The sequence below is a fragment of the Antedon mediterranea genome, chromosome 8 (assembly GCF_964355755.1).
Source record: "Antedon mediterranea chromosome 8, ecAntMedi1.1, whole genome shotgun sequence".
NCBI classification, from domain to species: Eukaryota; Metazoa; Echinodermata; class Crinoidea; order Comatulida; family Antedonidae; genus Antedon; species Antedon mediterranea.
In genome coordinates, this window is record NC_092677.1 from 26,016,572 (window position 1) to 26,043,809 (window position 27,238).

Genomic DNA, 27,238 nt, shown 5'->3' on the forward strand with positions numbered 1-27,238 from the left:
GCGTATCACTACCATTGAGCAAATCACACTTCTTTTGTCAAGCTCGTTTGATTGTGTAAGCTTGGTTCCCACTAGCGACGCAACGTAACGCAATCTACGCAACGTAAAGCGTGGTTCCCACTAGCGACGCAACGCAAGGACGTAACGCAACGCAAGTGAATTGACCAATCACAAGCGATGGCTTATTCGCTTGTGATTGCTAACTGTCTATAATTTCGCTTGTCATTGGTTAAAACGCTTGCGTTGCGTTTACGTCCTTGCGTTACGTTCTAGTGGGAACCAAGCTTAAGAAAATGCCCTTCAATCATTGCGTTTTCCCCCGCCTGCGTGAAATCAAACCTGCGATGTTTAATGTTTGCCCCCGCCTGCGTGAAATCAAGCCTGCGATGTTTGCAGCGCTGTTGCATCGTCGGTTCCCACTTGTGATTACGCAATACAGCACGTTGCGTTGATACGTCGCTGCGTTACGTTGCGTTGCGTTCTAGTGGGAACCACGCTGTAGATAGAGCAAAAATAGTTTCGAAAACACTCGTTATGCAAATTGCAACTATTGTTATCAACACATCTGCAGGTAGGGATTGTATTGTCTTGAATAGCTTTCTTAGACGGCCAACACTCATAGAACAATGCATGAGTATTCCAAGCCCCGACGAAACCATGAAGTAAACACTTGGTAAGTAAGTATGGCCTTAAACAATCAGAACCTCACCGATTCCTCTGAAATATCTCCAAATTGGCATGTGTGTCCAGTATCATTGGCAAAGTATTTAATACAGTGTCATATATAGAATCACACGTGGCGTCTTATTTGAATTTGTTTTAATGGACAACACGCTGTTAAATTGGTTCCTACTGAGAAACGGCCGAATAAAGCGTGGTTCCTAAAGCGTGGTTCCCACTAGAACGCAACGCAGCGCGTGACGTATCGACGCAAAGTGCTGTATTGCGTAATCACAGGTGGGAACCGACGACGCAACAGCACTGCAAACATCGCAGGTTTGATTTCACGCAGGCGGTGGCAAACACAATTATTGTTATTACGTTGCGTAGGTTGCGTCGCTAGTGGGAACCAAGCTTAACATGTGAATGTAAAATATGTAACATGCGAATTCAAGGAAAGTAAAAATTCGTCAAATATCCAGGTACCTACTGTATATTAAACTTAATTCCCGTTTTCCCTTCCATACCTTATCTTAGGATAAGTTCCTTTCTAATGGAATCTTCTGGGAATTTAATTTCTTACCGCAATTTGATATTTTAACACGCATATAAAATGTGTAATATTTTTCAAAGTTTATAAATTACGACCATTTTGACTTTAATGAAGTCTGACCTTATAAGGAAAATCTGTGCCAAATTTTGGTTTTATAAATTCTACTCACACTAAAGCCTGGTTCCCACTAGATACGTATCGCAACCTACGCAACGTAAAAAAATGCCCTTCCAATAATTGTGTTTGCCCCCGACTGCGTGAAATCTGTTTTTGCGACGTATTGACACAAAGTGCTGTATTGCGTAATCAGAAGTGGAAAGCGACGATGCAATAGCGCTGCAAACATCGCATGTTTGATTTCACGCAGGCGGGGGCAAACACAATTAATTTTTATTATTATCATTACTGTAAATAATCATTGTATATAATTATTTTATAATTAATATTTATATTGGTCTTGTTTTTTGTAAAAATCTACTGTAATTATACCTTATTGTGGTTACCATTATAACAAATGTACGATTGATTGAATAAAGTTCACATATAGATTCCAATTATTGGAAGAGCATTTTCTTACGTTGCGTCGGTTGCGTTACGTTGCGTCCTAGTGGGAACCACGCTTTGAGATCTGGGTGGTACAGTAGCGTGGCAAATCGTTCACTGATTTAGATAGTAAGTAGGCACTGATGACAGTATAAAATCAAGAAGAGCGAATTTAAACAAAACTATTGTATACTGTGTACAAGTTAGTGTGTAAAGTGGTTGGATTCCGGTGACGCAATATTAAGAGAGCTACGTGTGAATTGAGTTTACGTTTGTAACGGTTTTTAGGGATTTTCGACATTTCAAATACTACCTAATTGAGGTGATTAACCACCTAAAATGTACATTTGGGAAAGTTGATGGTGCTAACGGCTATTGTGTTTGCGTGGGGAAGTGTTAGGACTTATTGCATCTAATCAAAGAGATGTGCAGACGCATAAAACGAACGATTACAAACGCGTTGAACGTCGTTGATGTGTGAAACGCGACTACAACACGTAGGCAAATACAAAAAAACCCCACAATTTATACGTTTGAAACTGAAATTGGGAAAACAGATTAGGCCTATCAATGTGTTATACTAGTTAAACAATCGACAGGGGTATACTTTGTTTCAAGCGAAACGATACAATATACACACGCGACCATAAATTTGTATTTTACAATTTATAGGCCTAGGAATGTTTCCGTCCGTGTGCCCTCGATCGGTTGGGGAGTGAGGAGCAGTATCGGAGGAGTTCAATGAATCACTTAATGTACTGATTACAATATAGTGCAGTCAAAAAAATATACGATATCTTAGAAGCGAAAGGTGAAGTTAATTATTTTCATAAATGTGTCAACGAACACTCGCTCGGGGCCGAATGTGACCCGAATGTGGTGACGTTGCTAACCGATGACAAGGTCATTTCAATGTCAAGGTTTTATCACATTAAAACATCAGGAAAGCATTAAGAACAGGGAATGTGATTTTTATTAGAAAACCAATATAGGCCTACTTTTACAATGATATCTCAGGGATTTTCTTCTCAAGCCTCAACAATATTAAAGTTGTGCGTTTTAATTCATATTATTGCATTACTGATGGTTCCGCACGTTTTTGGGACGAATTTGCGGACTCCTCTAATTTCTAGCTATGTGAACAACGAGATCGTCACAAAGCGAATCAGTCTTCTTCTTTATTGGCTCACAGCCACTGAGAATAAACGTTGCTATTGCCTCACTCATTTAATTGTAAATGAAAATTAACGTTCAAGTTCAAGTTATATTATTAGACTATTAAATAATAGATTATATAGGCCAGCTAGATCTACTTAAGATAACTGGATATTGAACCTGAACGCAAATTAATTGTCGGTATACTTTGATGTAAACAACACTTTCGCGAGAAATTGAAGAAAACAAAAACTGTTAGTTATTTACAATCTTGTATCATCCAGTGGAGATGACACGACCCATGGGTGTCGTCACATCACTTATCGGTTTCTACTTGATTACGTTCTTCTCAGGTCACACAGCCAAACCGTTACCTTACACTTCGATTTGATTTATCAACTGTGGGTTATTCCATTATATCTGAATCACATACGTTACGTCATTATTATTATTACGTCATTATTATTCATTCCATCAAAATAAAGAAGTTCCTATTATACAAATATAAAGAAATCCTGTTCGTGTACTTAAACCGGAACTGAAATGGCATAAATAATTCCACATACAAATACTATTAAGTTGTTACTCATTGATAAGAAAACCTCAATAAAAATAGAACAGTCTAAGTTTACCTTATATAAGAAGAAAATGATCATTTTGGCATTAGTAGAAATTTTTTCCGAGTATCGGTGGTTACTTTAATAAGAGAGAGAAAAAGAAAAATATTGGTATCTACAAAGATGCATCTTCATAATATATCACAGCAGCTATTTATTATTGGTTTAAGTATACTTATTATATCAACGTCCGTGTTGGCAAAGTCTGCGAAGAAGCGCGACAAAAAAGGATCAGAAACTGTGAAAAGACAGGGTTTTGTTTTAAACATTACAGGAGATGTTCCAGTTTTAACGGGGCAAAGGGGTAAACAGACATCGTATATTCTCGGACCCCAGCAAAAGACGGTAAGTAGGCTTAGCTAGTATTCTAGGAAGTTTGATCGCAATCGGAGATATATCACTTCCGATAAATAATGCTACTGCTGATATAAATAGGAAATCATTCGATCCAAGTGTTTCGACAATTGTAGGCCTAATATTGAGGTACACTATGCCTCCTTTATATTATTTAGGCCTAAGTTAATACGGTACCAGTAGATTGTCCGCATTATGGACTATCAAAATAACTAGAATGAGTAGGTCTACTGGGAAAGTAGGTTAAACTATCGCATTTGAAACCACCTGCCATGGTTGGTAGTATACTGCTAAAGGGGAATGCTTAGGTCTAGTTCAATCATTCAATCAATCAATCGAAATAACATGTATTTCCTTCCATTATAAAAAAACATAAATATAATTTCTTACGATGTGTAAAAATGAAGGAGTGTACTGTTTAAAAAAAGCAGAACTTGTGCTGAAAGTGCCTACACAAAAAAATATTTCATAATAGTTTATAGAAATTATTCTATTACATACTTCATTGTGACTAACTTACCTGTGATTGGCACGATATGTTGTAATAATGCACTTTATTATGTTATTTAATCCTACATTCTTTCTGTGAAGTATTTGTAAATATTTTGATCTTTTTGATAAAACAAATGTATTACTATTAGGCCTATAGTGAACTTTCTTGCACATCTTAAAGGCTGCCGACAGAAAATCTATTTTTAGACCCAAGTCAAAACATTTGACCCAGTAATTAATTAAAACTCCACGATAAGGTGTAAAATTCGAACCACTTTGAACATCCGCTAATTTGTCGGTGAATCATGTGTGGTCAAGACAGGACAATGTTTACTTTTAAGGTCCATAGAGAACATAACTGACGTTTGGGTTTGTCATAAAATGGTCATTATAGATTTAGAATTGGGCCTACAGGTTAATGACTTGATTCTGTATTATTTTAAAGCTCTGTCTACACTATCAAAATAGTTTGACATAAAAAGTGTGATATATTATGTGTGTGGTAGTGATATGCTCAAATATGGTAGTGGTATGCTCAAATATGGTAGTGATATGCTCAAATATGGTAGTGGTATGGGCACATCACATTTTTTCCCACATAACGTTTGATACTTGTAGACAGAGCTTTAGATTATGCTTATGTTTTTTTAAAGGCCTTCTGAAATGTAGTAATTGAAAACCCATCTATCGCAATATTCCTCCATATAGGCAAATTCCATGATACAGCGTCCCATGTCTGTCACATGCAATGCCTGTACTGAAGGTTAGGTCTATGATACAGACTTCAGTCATATGTGTTTCACATGCGATACTGTATCATGAATTTGCCAATGATACTGTGCAATATCAGTACCGAGAATCGGCTATTCAAAAATTAATATAATTTCTCTATACGATTATAATACAATCGCATTTTTATCAGACATTCTGGCTCTCCTCGTCCCGTTATATCAAATGGATGATTATTACAAAAGCAGATCTCCTAATTTTGTTTGACTGTGATGTTGTATCATCTCGACGTTAGAAATGTCACACCACAGTTTATTACCGATCAATCTTCTCTTAGTTCGCTTAATAAGTTTGTAAACACTTTAATAGGAAGAAAGGATGTTACTTCAATCTGTAATGCGTCCCATATTAAGAAGAAGCATGAGTGACGGATCTAGGATATAGTGTGTTGACGGTGGTGGAGGAGGGTGGTGGACAAGGCCTATAGACAAAATAAAATTGTATAATGAAGTTATAAACCTAATTTTGTTCAGCATTTACCGAAATGTAGGGGTGGGTTTCCCCTTAAACAACCACCCATCTCCCCTTTGTGTGTACAATAAGCAAGAACATCTTTCCTAAATTTAGGAATGGTCCGCTGATTCGTTTAGTGCCATAATAATGAAATAAGGAAATCTTATACAGTATTGCGCCGGTTTCCATCACAAATTAGATGGCGCATACTTTGTTCTGATGTAGTACATTTTGCAGATTTGAACCAATCCGTTTAAGACTTAACATATGACATAATGAGATTGCACAGAAAAGCCAAACTGTTATCATTCCCTTCAAGCTTCCCAAAGACTTTCAACTAATTTCTTTGAACTTAAACTTATCACCTTTCCACGGTTTAATCCATCACTCATCATTGTATTACAACTTAAACATTGAACTCGACGACAAAACGCTCGACTAAAAACAACAGTCTATTTTAACAGACTATTGTTAGCCTACTGTCTAAATTCTACTTATGAGATTAACCATAATTTCCGCTATTTCCTGAGTTTTGGTAAAAACCACTCTATAAAACACGTTCATTATGAATACCACTCAAGAAGAGGCCTATACGATTTCAGTGCTTAGAATAAGAGATTTACCATGTGACAATTACAATTTAGCATCCAGCTTAAAAGTCATGGAGCGATGTTTCCTTAGGCCTATATTATTTTGTAGGCCATCTCTCCAAAATGTGGATTTATCCGACGGTATAATACAAGATTACTTCTTGGTTTTGAGTAATAATAGTGACAAAATGTCACTATTATTAGGCCCTATACCTAAATACCGCAACAACCACTCGATCGACAGCCCGGATCAATTCATATTTTTCATCCAGCTTAAAAGCGCAGTAGCGCTGTTAGTTTCCTTATATTATTTTGTAGGCCTACCGTACCTCTCCGAAATGTGGATTTATTTATCCGACGGTATAATATACGATTTACTTCTTGGTTTCCAGTACTTCTAGAGTGTGCTAAATGTTGTTAATTCTGCCTATTAAGCGTGATTACATAATCACATTTCTCTCCACCGTGTGTCATTTGTTGAAGAAGATCAAAAAGCATATCACCCAGTTACAGAGAAGCTAAGAGGTCAACAACCTAGACGTACTAAATGAATATATACCGGTACCTAAAATATGGCAACATATTAATTGTACATGGATATGCCTATTTATCTTAAATTAAGTTATTATCAGGCCGAGGTTAGGTTGGTTTATTAGTTAATCCTTGTCTGAGCCATTTTAGGCTTAATAGTCTGTATCTTTTAATATAGGGTGCCATAATTCCATTGCGCATGCTTGTGCCCATTTATACACCTGGGTGAAGTGAATATCAACGTAGATATTATAAGATCGAAACTCTCCTGTACGTTATGAGTTTTGTTTATAATTATTTATCTGTGTTTACGGTATGTGGAATGGAGAACAGCATGATTTTCGTGGCTAATTTAAAGAAACCCCGATGTAGTTCACGTCACAGTGAGTTTATATAAAATTGCTGTCAACAGAAATGAAGAAACCAGTGAGGTTAATTTGTTAAGTTCAAAATAAAATACCACTCCAATAGATAAAATACGAAGTAGCGGCGGTGTGTAGTGTCCAAAACCTGTGATGGGTAGGAAATATACCGTATCGAGATCCCGGTTGAAAAACTGTGAAATAGACGCACTTCAACCGTGTACAGAACATTGTTTTTCACGCTGCTGCTCTAGCCCGCTACGTCCCATTAGGACTACTCAATCAGAAGCTAAATCAAGCAGCAGTTATAGTTCTAAGGACGACAGTTTTGCGAAAATGGAAACTCCACTATAATTTATAGATTTCCAGCTGCTACTGTAGACCCAAAAAACGTCTGAGAAAAGAGTCTATTAAGAAATCCCAAAGCATTTCTGGTATTTATGACTTTTGACTGTAATTTACTGTCAGATATTCATTGAATTATCATCGAAACAGTCCATTTGTGTTTGTAATAGGATACTTCACACTTGAAATATCTAGGGTGATGAAGTGACCCCCAGACTTGACCTTAGCAATAAAATTATATAAAACTAAAGTGACAGAAATTGAGTATTTACTTCTGTAACAAAAAAATAATATTTATTCACATATAAAAAGAGAAAAGAAACCCAAAAAACCATTGTCTGACAGACAATTTAAGTATTTGTTGCTTTAAATTACATTTTTCAGGTAAAATAACTATTATGTGACAATAAAATGACACATTCAAAAAAATTTGAAATAGAAAATATTTTTCAATAAGCGAGCAGCGTTTTTTGTAAGAAATATTTCTTGTTTAGATATGGGGTAGGTGAGTAACTTGTATGGGTTGTATATGCTTCATTGCTGTAGGTCTATAGCAAGTTGATATACTTACATTGGTATAATTTATAGCATTTTGTTACTTTATAGCATTTTGTTACTTTATACCATTATGATTCATTGTTCGTTTTGTTTGTTACAGAATTCAAGGAAAGGAAAAAATCGAAAATCAGGTGTACAATCGGACCTGACGGCAAAACAAGAAAAACAAATAGTCTCATGGCATAATAGTTACAGGCGAAGGGTTCCTGGACCGGCCTCAGATATGGAGGAAATGGTAAAGCACAATATTTAAAAATGGTCACGTGGCACGGTAAAATGTCACTATAATAATAATGTTCAATTTATGCAACTCAAAGTGCACATGACGAGGTGGCGATCAAACGATCACGTGGCATAGCTCGCAGAAAGTTGGTTAGACCAAATACTTAACTTTAAAATCTGAAAGTGTTTTCCCCTGAAGTATGAAATGTTTATTCTTTTAAGTTATATTTTCTATACTTTCCTTAGAAATGGGATGACGATTTAGCAGCCATGTCTAAAGCATATGCCGAGCAGTGTGTGTGGGAACATGGGAACCCTGACTGGGACACCAATTACCATTACATAGGCCAGAACCTAGCCTGGAGCAGCAGTAGGGCTCGGCAGACGTCACCCTCATTCATGCTATCGTTATGGAACAATGAACGAAAGTATTACAACATTTTGACCAATGCTTGTCAAGAGAACCAAATGTGTGGACATTACACTCAGGTACATGACATTTAATTTTTTAAGTGATTTGAAGCTCTGTTCATACTATCAAACTTTATGCGACAAAAAAATATGATATGCTTATATCACTACCATATTTGGGAATATCACTACCATAAATGGGCACATCACACTTTTTTTTGTCAAAGTATTTTGATAGTGTAGACAGTGCTTAAGGGTGTTTATTATTTGAGGACGGATTAGTATAAACCCCTTCACATTGCATTAGGCCTACTGAGAGACCTGCACAAAAAACACATACATTATTTATGACCAACTGTGTGCCATTTTTTCCATTTTCTCCATTTTCGAGTTTATAAATAGATTTTCCTTTTGGATTTTGTTTGTGCGACAGAGCACAATTTATTTAATATATACGGTCAAGATAAATACAAAATAATAACTTGAGTTGAAAATAGGGTCGAAACCAGAAGAAACCCTAACCCCTTTTCATATTTCGAATTTGTTTGACCGTTGTATCAACATTTAACCGTCCTTTCTAATTTATCAGATGGTATGGGCAAGCACAAAGAACGTCGGATGTGCAATAAATTTTTGTCAAAGCCTTTTCGATCCTGCCTCTGGAGCAACTCATAAAAATGCCAATTATCTTGTTTGCAATTATGGAGAAGGGTAGGTTGAGATTATATAATTCATGTTTAAGGATGTCGTATAGTAGGAGAAAAGTATCGAAGAAATGGGTAATTGATGGCAGTAATTGATTGGATGCATGGTTCAATTAACACAGCCGACACGCGCGCCAGAGTACATGCCGAGGAGTACGCGTACGCAGACACAGTCTGTAGTGACAGAGATAGCTGAAAATGTATTACACCTAGACTTGTATCTTAATGACTTGTGATAGTCAGTTAGGGTATATCTAATGACAGCTTATTTGTTGAATTGAAAATACAGTATACATCGCTTATACGAGGACATCTAAATGCACCACCTACCAATTTTCTAGTTTACACTATGCAATTATAAAATTGTATTTTCCAAGGATGCTTTGGAAAGGTTAAGATAATTAATTTGCATTATTAGGAGATAAATTCCTTGATATTTACCTCTAAAAGCTCTGCCAATTCACACGTCTCACAAAGGGAGACTATTGTAATACATGGTTGTAACATTTTAATAATGCCAACATTACTGCTTTTAAAACATTTAAATTTACGTCTTAATGGAAGATACCTTCTATGTACTCAACATGCGACCTTTATTATAAAGTAAAACATCTCAATGAAGATGAGACTTTATTTAAGGAGAATTAAATACTGGACATACAGTTAGAGGCAAATATTTTCTAGTTATACGTACTGGTATGAATTTATGATGAAAACAAATACATAACCTTTATTCTAATGCCGCAGTAGCCTATGTCAAGAAACGAAAGTACATTCACGTAAATTTCAGTAATGTTACCAATGTTTGTACTATCTAGAAACCACACACATTAATTGGGCGATTGTATAGTTCATATTAGGGACGAAAATATTGCAAAAACAAAGAAGATGTTTTTTTTTTAAATGTAAAATGATGAATAACAAGATCACAAGTCTAGGCGCCATCGCCATACGTTTATCACGATTCAAAAATGATTACCATTAAAGTTAAATCTCTTTAGGAAATTGGTTGTCCTAAATGCAATATGCCATTAAATGTTATGGTTGACCTTCTTCCGAACTCCGAATCACAGACCTGTTATAACACACCGGCCAAGACAACTCGACATGTCTAAATTTGTAAATCAATAGGAAAAAATAACAGGAAAGTACAATGTTAAATATGTGCAAATAGATTTATGTTAGCCATTATAATTTTTACTTTACAGAGGAAATGTTGTTGGACGAAAACCATACAGTATTGGCGAACCGTGCAGTAAATGTGAATCGGGTAAAGGTACCTGCCGCAATGGACTTTGTAGTAAGTTTGCATTTCAAGAAAATCACATACACAAAATACGCAATACTCAAATTTCGTTCACCTCACGTATTATGTTGATCTCGTGCCGCATCGAGTAGAAAAATAAAAACAGTACCTATAGTCGATGTATTTCGAACATGTCTGCTTCTGTCAACGTGGAAATCTAACCTTGGTTCTTTTTACAAATTTGTATTTCCCTGATTCGTTCGTTCATTCATTCGATTTTAAATGTTTTAAATCAATATTTTTAAATCCTTGTGTCGACCAGACGCCCCTCTGGGGGAACGTGACCCTTGACTATGATTTATCCTTCACTGGAAGCCTACACTTTCCGCTAAAACATTGACAAAAACATGTTGAAGTCGGGAAATTTCTACGAAATTCTATTTCTGGAACGTCTGTGACGTGTACGTGACGTAGATAAAAAAGTTATTTGTGGTTGTTTACTTGGTGATAATTACACTTTTAATTGGTCCTAATAAGACCTGCAGGCTATAATCAAATGTAATACTTAAGTGCAATATTAAGTGCCAGAACCATCGACTTAAAGGGTCACTCCGGGTTTTACATTTATATTGTTCTATAGCAACAATATTGATATAAACCCACTTATTTTCCGACAGCAAAATGAACGTCGTAAATTAAGTCCCTTTCTTTAAAATGGCGCTACGGAATTTTTCTGGTGTCAAAAGATAGGAAATTCAATCATTCATCAAAATTGAGGCATTCTAAGGTTATTTAAAATGTTGTTGTGGAAAAAGTTGATATGATAAACAAAAAGACATTTGAAATCAGGAGCTTACTTTTATAAGTGAAGTGTACAAAATTATCTGGACTCACTTTAATATGAACCATGAATTAATTATAAAGAAGTTTATTTTAGATGTTCAGTTCAGTTTATAAGAAATGCCAAATGTGTAACGAAATGATTTATGAATGTAAGTGTTAAACGGCCACCACTTAACTATGCTACTTTGAATTCTTTTTAGGTGACTGTAAAATGAAGGAAAAGGATTGCGGTAAGTGGAAAAGTGCATTGCATCACTGCGCATGCGTCTTTAGATTAATTAAATGAACTTGTTACGTTACCATGTTGATGAACGTAGGCCAAATAAGCTTATTAATTAATAGTGAGTTTTGCATTCAAAGCTAGTGTTTTTATTACATAAACATCCGATTCGAGAGTAGGCCTACGCAGTAGTTACTAGTAGTATAACAGAAATAAACCAGTACACTGACTTGTAATAAACTTTAGCCAATAATATAACAAGGCAATTCATCTTGCAACCTTTTAGAAAGTTGATGAAGTCATCAATCATAGTTAGGTGCGGTTTTAATCTGTGACATATTGATACAATACCATTATAATAAACACTATATCTTATTGAATTACCTCTACGTATAATGTCCGGTTTCTCAAGAGAGATTCTTAATTGATACTTTATCTTTACGACGCGTGGTCAAAATGGCAACAAAAATTACAATGAAATGTGCACAAAAGTATTGTGCCTCCTTGCACAGTGCCTACACTGTTGCACCTTGTCCATTTTGCTTATGTTTTACGAAAAGGCCCCCTTTTATACGAACCGTCACAAATACGCATGTTGGTAATTGAACTGTACATCCGGGGCCTTTGGCAATATTTCTGGGCAGAGAACCGCAAGGTTCGTTAATTAGATGACTATTGATAGATTTTACTTATTTTATCTAATGAAAACATGAGCTATTGAAAAGTGCAAAGTCTTGACCGCCCTGAAGCCTTACAAACCAACCGGCATGGAAATATCTTTCGACAAAAAGTTAACTGAAACACAATTTTAAACGCTTAACGTCATGTTGAATTATTTTTAGCCCAATTTTGTGGAATCTTTCACACATTTTTACTGCAAATCATGGCTACTAATTGGAATTAATAATAACACCATCGTAGAGGAATTAATTCATCTGTGGGACTAAATATAATCCAATTACTCAATTTAAAATTAGTAAAATCTGTAGTTCCAATGTCATTCGAATTATTGGCTGAAAGTAGGCCTACTATAGGCCTAATACGGAGAAGTTCCATTATGGTTGTTACTTATAGGAGTTATCAAATGCAACAAAACATTAGATTTATTATATTTTTTTTGTCTTTTTATAGTCTGTGCTCTTACTTGTGAAAATGGCGGAGTTCTCAATAAAGATTGTACTTGCGACTGCGCACCTGGATTTACGGGCTCGTCTTGTCAAAGTAAGTAACCATGGTGATATTTCTCAGTAGTATAATTAGTAAAATTCATTTTCAAGATTCTGAAATTAATAGCAAATTGTTGGTTAATGTGTCCTTCTGAATTGGCCAATGTCAGTAGCAATTATACTTAGAAAGACAGAAAACCAATTAAACATTGTCACTGGGCAGTAATGAAGAAACTCATCTGAAGATTAGAAAGTATAACTCCTGGTAGAATGTCGGAATTAAAACTAAAGCTCTGTCTACACGATCAAACTAGTTTGACAAAAAGTGTGCCCAAATATGGTGGTGATGTGCCCAAATATGGTGGTGATGTGCCCAAATAAGGTGGTGATGTGCCCAAATATGGTGGTGATGTGCCCAAATATGATAGTGATATGACATCATCCATATATGGGCACATCACATTTTGTTTGTCACATAAAGTTTGATAGTGTATACAGAGCTTAAGAAACGTCGATGAAGATTAGAGAAAGATCAATGATATGTATGGTAGAATTGAAAGTAAAACACTTAAATATAAGTTGTATACTAAATGTATTATGGTTGTTTTATTTCAGATGCATGTAACAATACTCATCCATGGTGCGGCAATGGCTGGCCTAAGGAATGGTGCTTCAAATACGATGATGCAAACCCCGTAGAAACGCTTTGTCCCGCACTCTGTGGATTATGTGGTAGGCCTAAATTAATAGAATTAGGCCTAAAGACAATTTACACAGACGACGAGCGGTAAACGGTAATAACAATAGAGAATCTATGTTATTCCTTTATGACCATTGCGGAGCGGACGGGCTGTTTCCGCTCTGGACCGGACAGATACAGATTTGGACAAGCTACGCGGTTTTCCGCTTACCGTTACCGCTCTTCTGTGTATATTGACCTTTAGGTGTTTTGATAAAATAGTATAGTACACAATTGCACTTATATAATCATTTATTACTGCTACCGTCTGTTCATTAGTTATCTTGATCACGTGCTCGGTTTCCATATAAGGAATGAATTTGATCATCTGAATGTTCTGTCTGGGGAGGAAATTCGATTTCCTTAGGGTGGCAATTTACTATGATTAGCAGTAGGTATGGATGGCATAGATACTCGATTAGTCACCCAAATCTGACAAACTTCATCACAAGTTTGGCCTACAGAGATATCAAAACAGAGAAGACTTAGTTAGTGAACATAATTAGTCTTGTGACCCCAATGTTTCTAGCCACCTTGCTTTATAAAGTGGATGTACTTATCGGGTAATGACTGCTGCACACGTTTTAAATACTTTAAGTTACTACCTTTTATAATGTTTTTGAATCCCATGTTTTGGAAGAAGTTGGGTCACATAAAGGTGAACGTTTCACAGAAATTTCATCTTTTATTTATCAAATCCAAACTGCAATACCGAAAACATAATCTAGGTCTTATAATAACATTGTCTTAGTGAATTCATCAAAACGGTATTACTTAATTGTATTTCACCTATTTAATAACTTTTTAAGAAATTCGTAGAAGAAGGTTTCACTCTCTCGATTTAATTCCTTTAAATTAAAACACCAGTACTGACCTGAATTTGGGAAACTGCTAAATATTCCCGAGCGGGGGTCATGATAAGGTCCCGTGTGGGGGCCATACTGAGGTCCCGGGCGTGGGTTATGCTGAGATCCCGGGCGGGGGTCATGTTGAGGTCCCGAGTGGGGATCATGCTGAGGTCACATGCTCTTGTCACTTGCAAACATACCTATATCAATAAAGAATTCGCATCCTCATTGAGTTTTACCTATGTTTTTTTTTGCAGAATGCGGAGGACCGCCTTGTGAAAATGGAGGCTTTAAGAACCCAGACACGTGCAAATGTGAATGCGAAGATTCCTGGTCTGGTCCAACCTGTTCAGGTGTGTAGGCCAGTTTATTATATCATAATAAGAGTAGGCCTAGTAATCAGAAAATATACGGTATATTGTATATGAATTTATAGAGGTAAACTTGTGCGGCCAGAATCGATCCATCAGAAAGGAGACGCTCGATCTTGCACATATACGCTGTACCCTAAATTCACCTCAACCCTTATCATTATATTTACATTTAAAACTATATTGAACAAATCTGTAAAGCATTTTGATGACAGTGCAATAGGCCTGTTATAAACAATAAATAATAACCCTAGTTAGAGAGTGAAAGTTTTAGTCAAAGGAAAAGTAGGGCATACCTGTTATCCCGAAACAAAATAATATAATAATGGATTTGCGACACAAAGATAAAGACTCGAAATCAGGACTTTCTTTTGTACACTTTCCCCTGCTTATCGTCAGATAAGGACAAGGAGCACTTGTTGCAATGGATAGCAAAACACTGTTTAAGCGCCATTTAACACGTACGCCACAATAAAGAATCAAACAAATTTAGATGATATAAATTGCGAATAACTAGCTTGAAACCTATGACAGTTCTAGTTCTGTCAACAAATGTATAACTTGTTGACAGAACGATTAAGCAAACATTTATACCATAAAGGCCCCCATCGTTGATGATTGCTGAACGAGGTCCTAGATTACGAATATAACTTGAAACCTATGACAGTTCTAGTTCTGTCAACAAATGTATAACTTGTTGACAGAATGATTAAGCAAACATTTATACCATAAAGGCCCCCATCGTTGATGATTGCTAAACGAGGTCCTAGATTACGAATATAACTTTAAACCTATGACAGTTTTTTTAAATTCTAAGATCTGTCAACGAATGTATATCTTTTTGACAGAATGATTCACCATGGCATATATTTATAATTTTAAACATTTTGACAGAATGATTCAGCAAACATTTATAACTTTTAACTATCTTGACAGAATGATTCAGCAAACATTTATATTTTTTTCTTTGACAGAATGCAATGTGAAATGTGAACACGGTCAATTGAACACAGATCAATGCATGTGTGAATGTGACGACGCCTGGACGGGAGAAACCTGCTCGAGTAAGTCGTACCTAATTTACGTATGGATAAATGAACAAAGGACCATGTCAAATGTGTTCTACCGCGCATGTTACTTCAGTAACTACTGCATTAATGTATGGTAAAGAGTATAATTATTTTGTTGACTTGGTCCCTAAACTTACAATTGCTTCCTTATCGAGTATTTATTCAGTGAAATCAGGAAAGAGTATTTCTTCCCTGGTAAAACAGTCTTCAAACTTTGCTATTTTGATATTTTCAATAATGAGTTAATTAATTTCTAGATATATGTGAAAATACACATGAATGGTGTTGGAATGGTTGGTATCCAAACTGGTGCGATGAGGACCATCCGTACGTACCAGAAAAGTGTCCGGCCATGTGTGGTCTATGCAGTAAGTTTTAACTTTTATAATAATTGCATTTTTGTACAGTATCTTACACGTCAATTCTTCTTCTTCTCTTCTGTTTTTACGCAAGTAACGTTTCTGCAAATAAAGTTATTATTTGTTTTTGTTTTGTTCAGGTGTACCAGACAAGACATATGACACTCCAGGTAAGCATCTAAATCGAGTGTAATTTACAATTTTTGGACTATTATGTCAATAAAACTGTTAACACCTTTAGATCGGTGGCATAATTATAGCACAAAAGTACGTCCTTCACAATAACAATATAAAATATAACATGATATAAAATCCACACAAAAAAACCCAATTAGGCCTACATACAAAGTATAATGGCAAAGAAAAGAAATATATACTGTATAAAGCAGAGGGACACGTTTTTTAAAACAATGATGATGAAGCAATGTCTGTTTTGTTACCATATTTGTTTCAACTAAAATTGCCTTTTCATCTATTTCTCCCTGAAATATGCATTATAACAAATTTGATATGCCTACGAAACCATTGCTTACAGTATACACAATCACGATTCATTCTAAATTGAAAGTAAACGTTTTAAGTATATAGTAAATTGCATTTTGCTAATTCATTACATTCATTAATTGATATCTCACGTAAAATATTGATTAGCATTGTGAGAGACTTCAATATGCATACTGAGCACTTATGCGAATTTCCATTTTGGTACCCTACTCATAATACTATTTGTTTAATCTCTTCAAGAAAAACAACGTTTATTTAAACATCATGATTTTTAACCGAAATAATTTGTCCTCATTTACTTGTTTTGAAGAAGAGAAATCGTCTCAACTTGAATATCTTGATGCACCATGTCTCCAACCAAATACTAAAAAAAAAATGTTGTCTATAATGTCGGCTTCTCCAATTGCATTGCTACTTTTAAGTTGTGTATTATTATTTTCATTTTTATCTTCATCCGATTCTTGATAAAATAATCATTAAATTTCTTTTCTTTTCAGAATCACCCTGTGAAGATCAATTCTATCATTGTAAATGGTCCAAATCCACCTGTGATACCAACAGAGATTTTGCCGTCAACTACTGTCCAATATCGTGTGGTTTCTGCTCTCCATAGGCGGCCTAGAAGTTGATGACGATCGCCGTTGAACAATTCCGTAATCACAACTCGTCGCCGAGCACCAAAGCCGTCGTCGTCGAGCACCAAAGCCGTCGTCGTCGTATCGATTCCTTCTGTTGTTCGATATACGAAGCTTATTTATATGTGTGTGTGTTAAATGTGAATTTTGTAATAGATTGTAGCCATCAAACATTAATATTTAAACAGTTTTAGTTTTAAAATAAGCAAAAATCGCTAAATATTACCATAACCTTGATATTTTACTGTGTATTGTAATTTCTTCTTGTAAGAGAAAGTGTAACACTTAGTGTTCTAGACATCGTCAGACGTGACACAACGATTTTGTTAACGTGCGTTCATATCTTGAAATAAATAGTACGACTTTTGTGTTCGCTCGTGTTTCATCAAATTTGCGTCAATGGCGAAAAGTAAACGCAATCAGTAACATTAGTTTAAACAGCAAAATATTTGATTCACCACCCCTCCTGGATTTAAAGTCCGGGTCCTGTCTCCTCTTAACTGCCGGGCTACAAGAACAACTTTAGCGCTGAGTTTATGTGCGTTCTTGTATTGCGTTTCTTTAACATTTCATTGGTCAGTATTCAACTAACCAGTATGTAAATTATTCGGTGGAGCCGAAGGTGTATATAATTATTTAATTAAATTGTGCAGGTTGTAGAGCCACTCCTATATCAAATTCAAACATATACCTCAATTATACAGCATAAAATTAAATACGACAAATGTTATTGTTATTGCAGTAAATAGGCCTATATGCATTTTCTCCTTGATAAGTGATGCCAAAAGATAGACTACGCGAATGGTGGTATACTGATGATAACTATAAATGGTGTTTAATTATTAATTGTGCACTTTTGCGCGCGTTTCTAGGATGTGGTTATACAATTAAATGCGCATTATACTATAGATAAAAAGTTTGAAAAAAATAGTGATGTAAGTTTGTATATAATAGATATGGTTAAATATTAAATACATATTATCTATTTATTTTTATGATTTTAAGTAATGTTTTCAAAATTAACATCGTCAATAAACATTGGAAATTGAAAATAATGTTGTTGCATAGTTTGTTTAAATAGAAAATATTGTGTAAATATTGTGTAGTTTTGACAAGCTTTTATTATGAATGAATGATGATTTAATCAGGGAGTTGTACAATAAAATTTTTAAATAAGTTTATAACTTCCTGATTTGGACCAATTCAACACTTTTGGACGGCGATGTGAGTTTTTGAACGGTTTGGAAATTTCACGTCAATTACAAACGCCTTTTATGGACGATAAACGATGTGTTACTTTTAAGCGCAAAACTTTGACTGACGTCGATTCAATTTTAGGCAGACTGCAGAAGAAGCACACACACGGTGTTTACTAGGCCTAGCCTAGGCCTAAATTAACTTATGCGGGATAAGGTTAGCGTTAAATTGTTTACTACCACGAATGGAAATACTGATTGTGCTTCATCTTACCTCTCTATATATTTAATTCTTGGGCTAGGTAGCTTAGCTAGGCCTAGTTTGTTAGAGACCCTGTGTTAGGCTAGCTGTGTGTTGAAAAAATATGAGGCTCTTTATTTACTTATTAGAGCCCTCTCTAGCCTATTGTGGCCAGGCCTGAGTCTAGTAGGTATGTGCTCTTTCTAGGCCTGACCTAGCCTAGATTTTTCGAAGGCTAGTAGGCTTGCTAGTAGAATAAATAGTAATCTAGGCTTTATATGATAATGTTGATGACTAAATAAATGTGGAATAAATGAAATAAATATAACATTTTTAATGTTTGTTTCACACAGAATGATTATACAAACAACAAGATGGATGCATATGATGAAGATATATCCGAAAATAAATTTTATCGAACCCTGCTAAATAAGCACAAGCATTTGTACGACAGAGCAGCAGAAACGAGATGGATGGTTTGTAGAACAGTTACCACTATTAATTAGACTAATCTATCTAATAATATTTATATGTCCATGGCCCAAACTACACACTAAACAATGTTAAAGTCAATTTACAGAGAATGTCTGATCAAGATAATCTAACAACACGATGCTGTGAGGTCTGGAGATCAAAGAGTTTATCTGTGGCTGCGACACGATCAGTTGTACACTCCTTAACTTTCGCTGCGCACCGCAGAGAATATTTACACAGGGGCCGTTTACACAGGAGTACTGTGTTAGTATTCGTCGCAACCAGACATAAGATCTGGTGGGACGATTCGGCCCACCTTTTGGGCCGAAACATCCCACTTTGTGGGCCGAAACGTCTCACTTTAGACCAAATTCATATTCATTTTTTTTGGTATTTATCAAGTTTTTAAAGGTGTTTAACAATCCGTATTGTATTGATATTGACAATGTTGATATAATATATATAATAATTAACTAAAAAAATGTAATTTTATATTCAATTTATTACTTCGAAAACCATGTTTATCTCGTGCATTCGCCAAGCGGCCAACAGAGGGCGTAACTTGTTTACATTTCTCGCGTGACAGACTAAAAATGATCATTTTCGACAATGTTTTCAAAATGTTTGCTTTATTGGATCTTTATCCCTAGTAGTACTACCCCATAGTCTCTCTGAAAATAAAGTTTGGGGAAAAAACTTATTTTATGCTTATAAAATGCATATCAAAGCCGATAAATTTAAGTGTGCCGAATCGTCTCAGAGCCGAATAGTCCCAGGCCGAATCGTCCCAGGGCCGAATCGTCCCAGGGCCGAATCGTCCCAGGGCCGAATCGTCCCAGGGCCGAATCGTCTCGCTACCAGATCAAAGGACTGTTACAAGTTCCTATCTTGGCAAGGCAGGGACAGCGTCCTGTTGTCAGATTGCCTTAGTCTCATTTACCTTCCACTACACCACAAAATTCCTGTTGGGATTGGCCATTCATTTTATATATGAAATAAATTACTTAGTGTGGGCTTACCCAGGGAGTGACTGGGCTTATATCGGGGGTGAGTGGGCTTATTTTTGGACAGTATGTATATAATCACTTTGTTGAAGATGTTCCAAACTATTTAAAAAATATTGTTATACCTGTGTAGTTAACAACAAACAAACAAAATCTTAAACTCTGTCCACACTATCAAACTTTATGTCAAAAAAAAGAAGTGATGTGCCCATATATGGACATGATGATGTCATACCACTACCATATTTAGGCACATCACATATTTTTTTGTCAAACAAGTTTGATGGTGTAGACAGAGCTTAATAATAATAATATTTATTCGGCAAAAGTTCATAAAAGTACATTTCACAATTCATCTTGCCAGGAGCAAGTAATAGGCATGAGCCCAAACAGAAAACTGCTCTTACTCCATCAATTTATCATTATTCTAAGGCTTATGCATGCTCATGGAGGAACTCCCTTGAAATATGTGAAACCATTTGACCTTTGTCTGTTTTAAAATGATTTCCACACAGGAATAGTTTTATTTTAACTGCCTAAGTTAAAGATACTGTACACCGACTGAGTAAAGTGTTAGTAGGGAAAACCAGGGTGAAAGTAAAGAGTGAAATTACTTCCTAGGGAAAACAAAAGCAAACTTTGTTCACCACTTATACACAATTGCATTAAGTTGTCTTATTTTTCATTTTTTTTATCTTATCTTTTATAACAATGTAAATTTGCATATGTATATGCCTGTCCCGCAAACTCATGTGTGTACACATTTATCGAGAGTAAAAATATTGAGAATATATTTTCTTTGAAACATTTTCTTAGATCTGCATTCCAAGGTCTGGTGTATTTTCAAGGCTCTCCTTAACAATCACTGATTACGAAAACCACATTCTAAGGCCATCAACGCTTGGAAAGGAAACCCTTTATCTCACAGCGAGTGGAAAAGTAAGTACATACATACTCATACTCATACTCAAACGTTTGGAAGCAGATATAGGAGTTTTCCAACTCTTGTCATTACAGTAATTATTATTATTTAAAGATATATTGTCCCTCTAAAAAAATATTATTTTTTCAAATTTGTTGAATATGCCATTTTAATGTCATGTAATATTTATTCACTTCGACCAAAAACTGGATAAACAAAAAATAATTTAGCTGAAAAAAAATGTAATTTAAAGCAAAAAATACTTAAATTGTCTGTCAGACAATGGTTTTTGGTTAAAATTTACCGCATTGTTTGTCATTCTATAAGTGTAATTTTATTTTTTACAGAACATGAATAACTTAATTTTTTATAATATTTATAAAACTGCAAAATGGCCTATGTAAAGTCTGATTTCATCAATCTTCATTTTTCATGTTTTTGAGGACAATACATCTTTAACAAATTATATAAAAGAAGATTTAAGCAAAAAAAATGTATTATTATTATTATTATCTTTTAATTATCAGCGGTACCAGTGTTTTTCCGGTAGTTTTTCATGCCTTCTGCTGGATTATTTATCTTTGACTAGACACACATCCGTACTTTGAATGTTGCTGGTACTGTATGGTTTCCAAACAAATTTACAAAACATTGTTGATATTTGTAATTATTTCAAAACAACTAACAGTAACAGAGACATTAGGAAGGTTTCGCAACCATACGATAACGAAAACGGATACGTCATACATTTGTGAAACTTTTAAGCTGATCCCCATTTCACCAGTCATATTCATAACTACAAAACGAGTATAGTTTTTGATCTATTTTGCAGATTTTGCATTTGAATTAGGAATGATTCATGATTATAATATAATTATAGATTTATTGAAAGTAATTTACTAAAGTAATTTACTAAAATGCCAGGTCAATTTAAATAAATAGCAGTTTTTAAAGTCCTCACTCGCTTTGATGTTACGCTAGACCTAGGCAGCCAAGCAACACGTACTTCACTCAAATTTACCGCAGTCATATTTTGGACGCGCCTCAATATTTCGTTGCCATGCGAAACAGATTTTTTTATAGCTTACAAAAACGAATACGTGTGCGTGACGTATCCGTTTTCGTTATCGTATTCGTAAGATTGCGAAACCTCTCTATTATAAAGGTTTCGCAACGCTATGAATACGATAACAAAAACGGATATGTCATGCACATGTATTCGTTTTCGTAAGACATTAAAAGTCTGTTTCGCATGGCAACAAAATATTGAGGGTGTCAAAAATACGCCAAAATATGTCTGCGGTAAATTTGAACAAAATGTTTTTAGGCCTAGCATAACATCAAAGCGAGTAAGGACTTTAAAAACTGCTATTTATCAAAATTTACCCGACATTTCAGAAAATTACTTTTAGTAAATTACTTTCAATAAATCTATAATCATATTATAATCATGAATCATTCCGATTTAAATGCAAAATGTGGAAATAGATCAAAAACTATACTCGTTTTGTCGTTACGAATATGACTGGAGATATTCGTCAACAGGAATACGCTTTGTTTGTTTGTTTGTTTTATCTTTATACTGGCTGACCTCTTCAGTCAAAGACTGATCTCCCAGAGGGCCCAGTTGGTGATCAGTGGCTGTGATGTACTACTACACCGGGGTAACCCCCTACTCATCTCGAAAGATGTACTAGGTTCTTTAAAGTGCACACGAGCAAGTTGTGTACACTGGACCTACGGTTTATAGTCCTTATCCGAGAAGACTCGTTCTACCACCATGGAGTGAGTGAGCCTCGAACCCCTGCCGATGTTATGGCTACGTGTTACGGTTCCACTGTCTTAACCGCTCGGCCACTCACTCACTCTTTACGAATATGAAATGGGGATCAGCTCAAAAGTTTCACGAATGTGTGACGTATCCGTTTTCGTTATCGTATTTGTAAGGTGGGGAAACCTCCCTAATATGTTATCAGTTGAAAGAAAATCAATTATTGTAGAGGAATATTGAATGACATGATACAGTATGTTTATCTAAAATAAAAATAATATTTTTTTACAATTCGACAATAAAATACATACATACAATCTCTCCCCTTTAAATGCAATATATCTTATTCTGATTTTTAAAGTTAAAATTATATCTAAAAAAATAAGCAATAATATAATATACTGTAAGCAATAGTTGGTACCAGTGTCCTTTTATATTAACTTTAAAGTTTTATTTTTTGATGAATTTTAATTAAACATTTCTCTAATTTATTGTACATTTATGAATTTTAACTTTTTTAAATCTGTTTGAGAATTTAACTTTATGAATACTCTTGTAAATCTATGTTTGAATTTTTGTATATTTTTGTACTGTTTTTAAGAGGCTCTCTTCAAGTCAGCTGTACTGGTGTAGTACAGCTGCTGAAAGTGGAAATAAATGAGAAATTTATTAAAATTTAAATATTGTTCATTTGATATATTTCCTGTTTTGTTTTGGCTACGTCTGGTTTTCTGGAAGGATTAGTATTCCAAATGTGTTTTTAATGGTAATAAGAATTTGGGACCTTTTCCCCCTGTTTTTTTGGAGAGTTTCCAGAGATTCCTGTATTGGGAGAGTTGACTGTATTGATAAATGTTACAATACATTTTTGATTTATGTTTATTTTTCTAGACAGTACATTTTATTGGTGACTATATTCAAACAAGTTCTGGGTTCAAAGACGAAAGGAAGGTAGTGAACTAGTCTTGTTTCTTTCCACTAAGTTGCTATATCACTTTCTAGTGTAAACTAGTTTTGCTTAGTTTCTTTTCTACTAAGTTGTTACTGTACATTACTTTCATCATTAGTTTAAGTTTATTATCATCATCATTTTCCATATCATCATCATTATCATCATCATCATCAATAGCATCATCATCATCATCAATATCATCATCATCATCAATATCATCATCATCATCAATATCATCATCAATAGCATCATCATCATCAATATCATCATCATCATCATCAATATCATCATTTTCAATATCATCATCGACATCGACATCATCATCAATATCATTATCATTTTCAATATCATCATCATTTATATCATCATCATCAAATCATCATCATTATCAATATCATCATTTCATCATAATCGTCATCATCATAATCATCATCATAATCACCATCATCATCACCATCATCATCTCACTATCATCATCATAATCATAATCATTATCATAATCACCATCATCATCATAATCACCATCATCATCATTAATATCATCATTTTCAATATCATCATTGACATCATCATCTATATCGTTAACATTTTCAATATCATCATCATTATCATCATTATCAAATCATCATCATTATCAATATCATCATTTCATCATTATCATCATAATCATCATCATCATATTCACCATCATCATCATCTCACTATCATCATCATAATCATAATCATCATCATAATCATCATCATAATCACCATCATCATCATCTCACAATCATCATTATAATCATCATCATTATCCTTGTTGAACTCAATTTATTATCTTCTCACTTTTCAGGTTAAAGTTTTGTTTGAAGAAACGTATTTCAACAGTCGTGATGAAAGTTTTAAAGTATTTTGTTTAGATCGACTATTAGAAGGGGGAACAGGTCAGTATGACAACATATTACATAATGTTATGAATAAAACCCTGGGATTTACTGTACATAAATGTTTGTATTTAAAAATATTTATGTAGAATTCCAGGGCGGTTGATAAGATTTAAAATATAGAATAATAGGGGAAGCCAATTTGGTTTTGGTTTGCACGATTTAAGGAATCCTCAAGCTCAGACTCGTAAAATAGCTGAGAAAAATAAAACCAAATTTGCCACGTAAAAGTCTCTGCTTCTCTGATTAAAAAAAAATCTATATAAGTACTGTATGATATATTTTATGTTACATATTGCATATTTCATTATCATAAATTCTATGTTTCAGTGGAAAATAGAGAGTACATGTTAAAAATTGCTTGACAATTATATTTGATGTTTCAAAATGAATAACACATTTAATACAGGTTTATATGAGCAGAATTTGTCTAAAAAATGACATTTATGTTTTATAACTAAAAGCTATAAATAGCTAGCATTCATTTTGTGTATGTTTTTCTTTATGCAGATGTTGTTGAAGATCCCATCACAACTAATCTTGAAAATTATGAAGATTGTGCAGAATATTTATGGGGAAACAAAGGTACAGTTATTTTTATTTTCCTACCATCAACGGCAAATACATGACTCCTTTATAAAGCTCTGTCTACGCTATATGTGACAAAAAAAATGTGATGTGCCCATATATGGACATGATGATGTCATACCACTACCATATTTGAGCATATCACTACCATATTAGGGCACATCATACTTTGTTTTGTCAAACTAGTTTAGGTAGTGGTGCTGAATTGGCTGTGACTCTGACAGGATTTGAACCAAGAACGTTGGGATTGGTAAGCAAGAATGTCACACACTAAAACCAATACCAACACAATACCACTACTTGATTTTCATCATGTTTAAATAGGTTTTTTCTACAGTTGATGAAGTGATATCTTTTTGCATATTTGTTTTTCTTCTTTTTTCATTATGTTGAAATAAAATATTCTTTTTTTATTTTGCAGTCAGTAAATCGTGTGAAAAGCAAGTAAATGATTTATTACACAACTTCTACCCTACCCAGCATTCCACTAACTTGCGACACATCATTGATGAAACTAATACAATATTTACCAAAGCAATGCGGACAGCACTTAGGGATCCTGGATTGGTAAGTATACTATATATGGAAGTCATAGTGACCTTTGACATGTTTAGGTTGTTGACAGATAGAGACGAAATCTGTTAAAATGATAAACGAAAAGTACTCCGATAAGCTACCTGGATTTTGCTTTTATCTTGGTTATCGCAATATTTAAAAAAAATTTCTCGTAATTTGCTTTCATATGAGACGTATTATTAATCATGTGACGTTGATTTTCAGAGGAAAACGGTAAAGCAAGATAAAGCATACCTCGATCTTCTCAAAGTTGCTATGGAAACATATGTGATGCATAGTGTTTATAAGAAAGTATTCAAAGTGTTAAGCAGTCTATTTGCAAATGACGTAAGTTTTTTTTTTCTGGGTTTGAATTTATTCAGACCATTACTGATTTCACTAAGAGGTCCAAAATTATGAATGTCAATTACATGTGTGTAAGCCTAAGCTTTGTCTACACTATCTAACACTAGTTTGACAAAAAAGTATGATGTGCCCAAATATGGTAGTGATATCCCCAAATATGCTAGTGATATCCCCAAATATGGTATTTATATGATGTCATCGTGTCCATATGGGCACATTTCATAAAGTTTGATAGTGTAGACAGAGCTTTAGATATGGGTAGGTAAAGGCACACACACAGACAAGTCTCTCTCTTTCATAATGGTACCAATCTTCCATATCAATTGCTACAAATTTTAGATTTGATTTAAAGCAAGTTTATTCTTAAATTTTGAAGTTTAGTTGACTCTCACAATACCAGACACCCTTGAGCTGTAATATGATGGCGCTATACTGTAGTTAATTTGATTACCACCTGTGTATATTTCTATATAAAGACACGACGTACAATAAATGCTTTCTCACTTAGTATCACACAACGTGTCCATCTGTTCTTTACAACTTAATGGTCTAGTTTTCCTAAATTCTAAATGTGTTTTTAATAGTAAAAAGGAATTTATGATTTTTTGTTTTGTTTCATAGGATGCCGCTCTTAACAAGACTACCCGCAATTTATCAGAACTGCAAGTGAAACACCTCGGTATTCGTAGCGAGTTCACGATGAATGTTCCTCGTGCGCGTAGAGAATTAACTAATATGAATCAGTGCAAAACCCCTCTAGAGAAGCTGCATTGTTTGAGGAGGACGATTATGGGCCTTAGCCAACCAAACATGAAAACAAAACCAACTCCATCAGGTAAACACATTTATAGTATTCGATCGTAGTGTGCCACCAAGCTCAGAGTTTTTTTGCAACAACTGTCTACT

The 27,238-nt window shown here is 34.6% G+C and overlaps 2 protein-coding genes across 2 annotated transcripts in view; both read left to right on the forward strand.

Annotated features, from left to right (window-relative positions):
- Window positions 1-3,599: 3,599 nt before the first annotated feature.
- On the forward strand, window positions 3,600-18,365 carry LOC140056309 (uncharacterized). The gene is made up of 13 exons (XM_072101635.1): window positions 3,600-3,873; window positions 8,103-8,237; window positions 8,471-8,713; window positions 9,225-9,346; window positions 10,548-10,639; window positions 11,629-11,658; window positions 12,780-12,869; window positions 13,430-13,546; window positions 14,659-14,754; window positions 15,747-15,836; window positions 16,100-16,210; window positions 16,342-16,371; window positions 17,203-18,365. The coding sequence occupies exons 1-13, from the start codon at window positions 3,652-3,654 to the stop codon at window positions 17,316-17,318; spliced, it is 1,494 nt and encodes a 497-aa protein (XP_071957736.1). The 5' UTR covers window positions 3,600-3,651; the 3' UTR covers window positions 17,319-18,365.
- Window positions 18,366-18,662: 297 nt separating this feature from the next.
- The window catches only part of LOC140056673 (ankyrin repeat domain-containing protein 27-like), a 58,375-nt gene continuing 49,799 nt past the window's right edge, over window positions 18,663-27,238 (forward strand). The window contains exons 1-9 of the mRNA XM_072102121.1: window positions 18,663-18,753; window positions 19,131-19,253; window positions 21,072-21,194; window positions 23,840-23,899; window positions 24,733-24,823; window positions 25,334-25,408; window positions 25,833-25,978; window positions 26,192-26,314; window positions 26,954-27,167. Of these exons, the coding sequence (XP_071958222.1) occupies window positions 18,742-18,753; window positions 19,131-19,253; window positions 21,072-21,194; window positions 23,840-23,899; window positions 24,733-24,823; window positions 25,334-25,408; window positions 25,833-25,978; window positions 26,192-26,314; window positions 26,954-27,167 (967 nt within the window). The 5' untranslated portion in view covers window positions 18,663-18,741. The remainder of the gene's footprint in view (window positions 18,754-19,130; window positions 19,254-21,071; window positions 21,195-23,839; window positions 23,900-24,732; window positions 24,824-25,333; window positions 25,409-25,832; window positions 25,979-26,191; window positions 26,315-26,953; window positions 27,168-27,238) is intronic.

Coding starts and splice junctions, on each gene's coding strand:
- LOC140056309 (XM_072101635.1), top strand. CDS start 3,652: ATGCATCTTCATAATATATCACAGCAGCTATTTATTATTGGTTTAAGT. Junction 3,874..8,102: donor TCGGACCCCAGCAAAAGACG/GTAAGTAGGCTT, acceptor TGTTTGTTACAG/AATTCAAGGAAAGGAAAAAA. Junction 14,755..15,746: donor GTCTGGTCCAACCTGTTCAG/GTGTGTAGGCCA, acceptor TTTCTTTGACAG/AATGCAATGTGAAATGTGAA.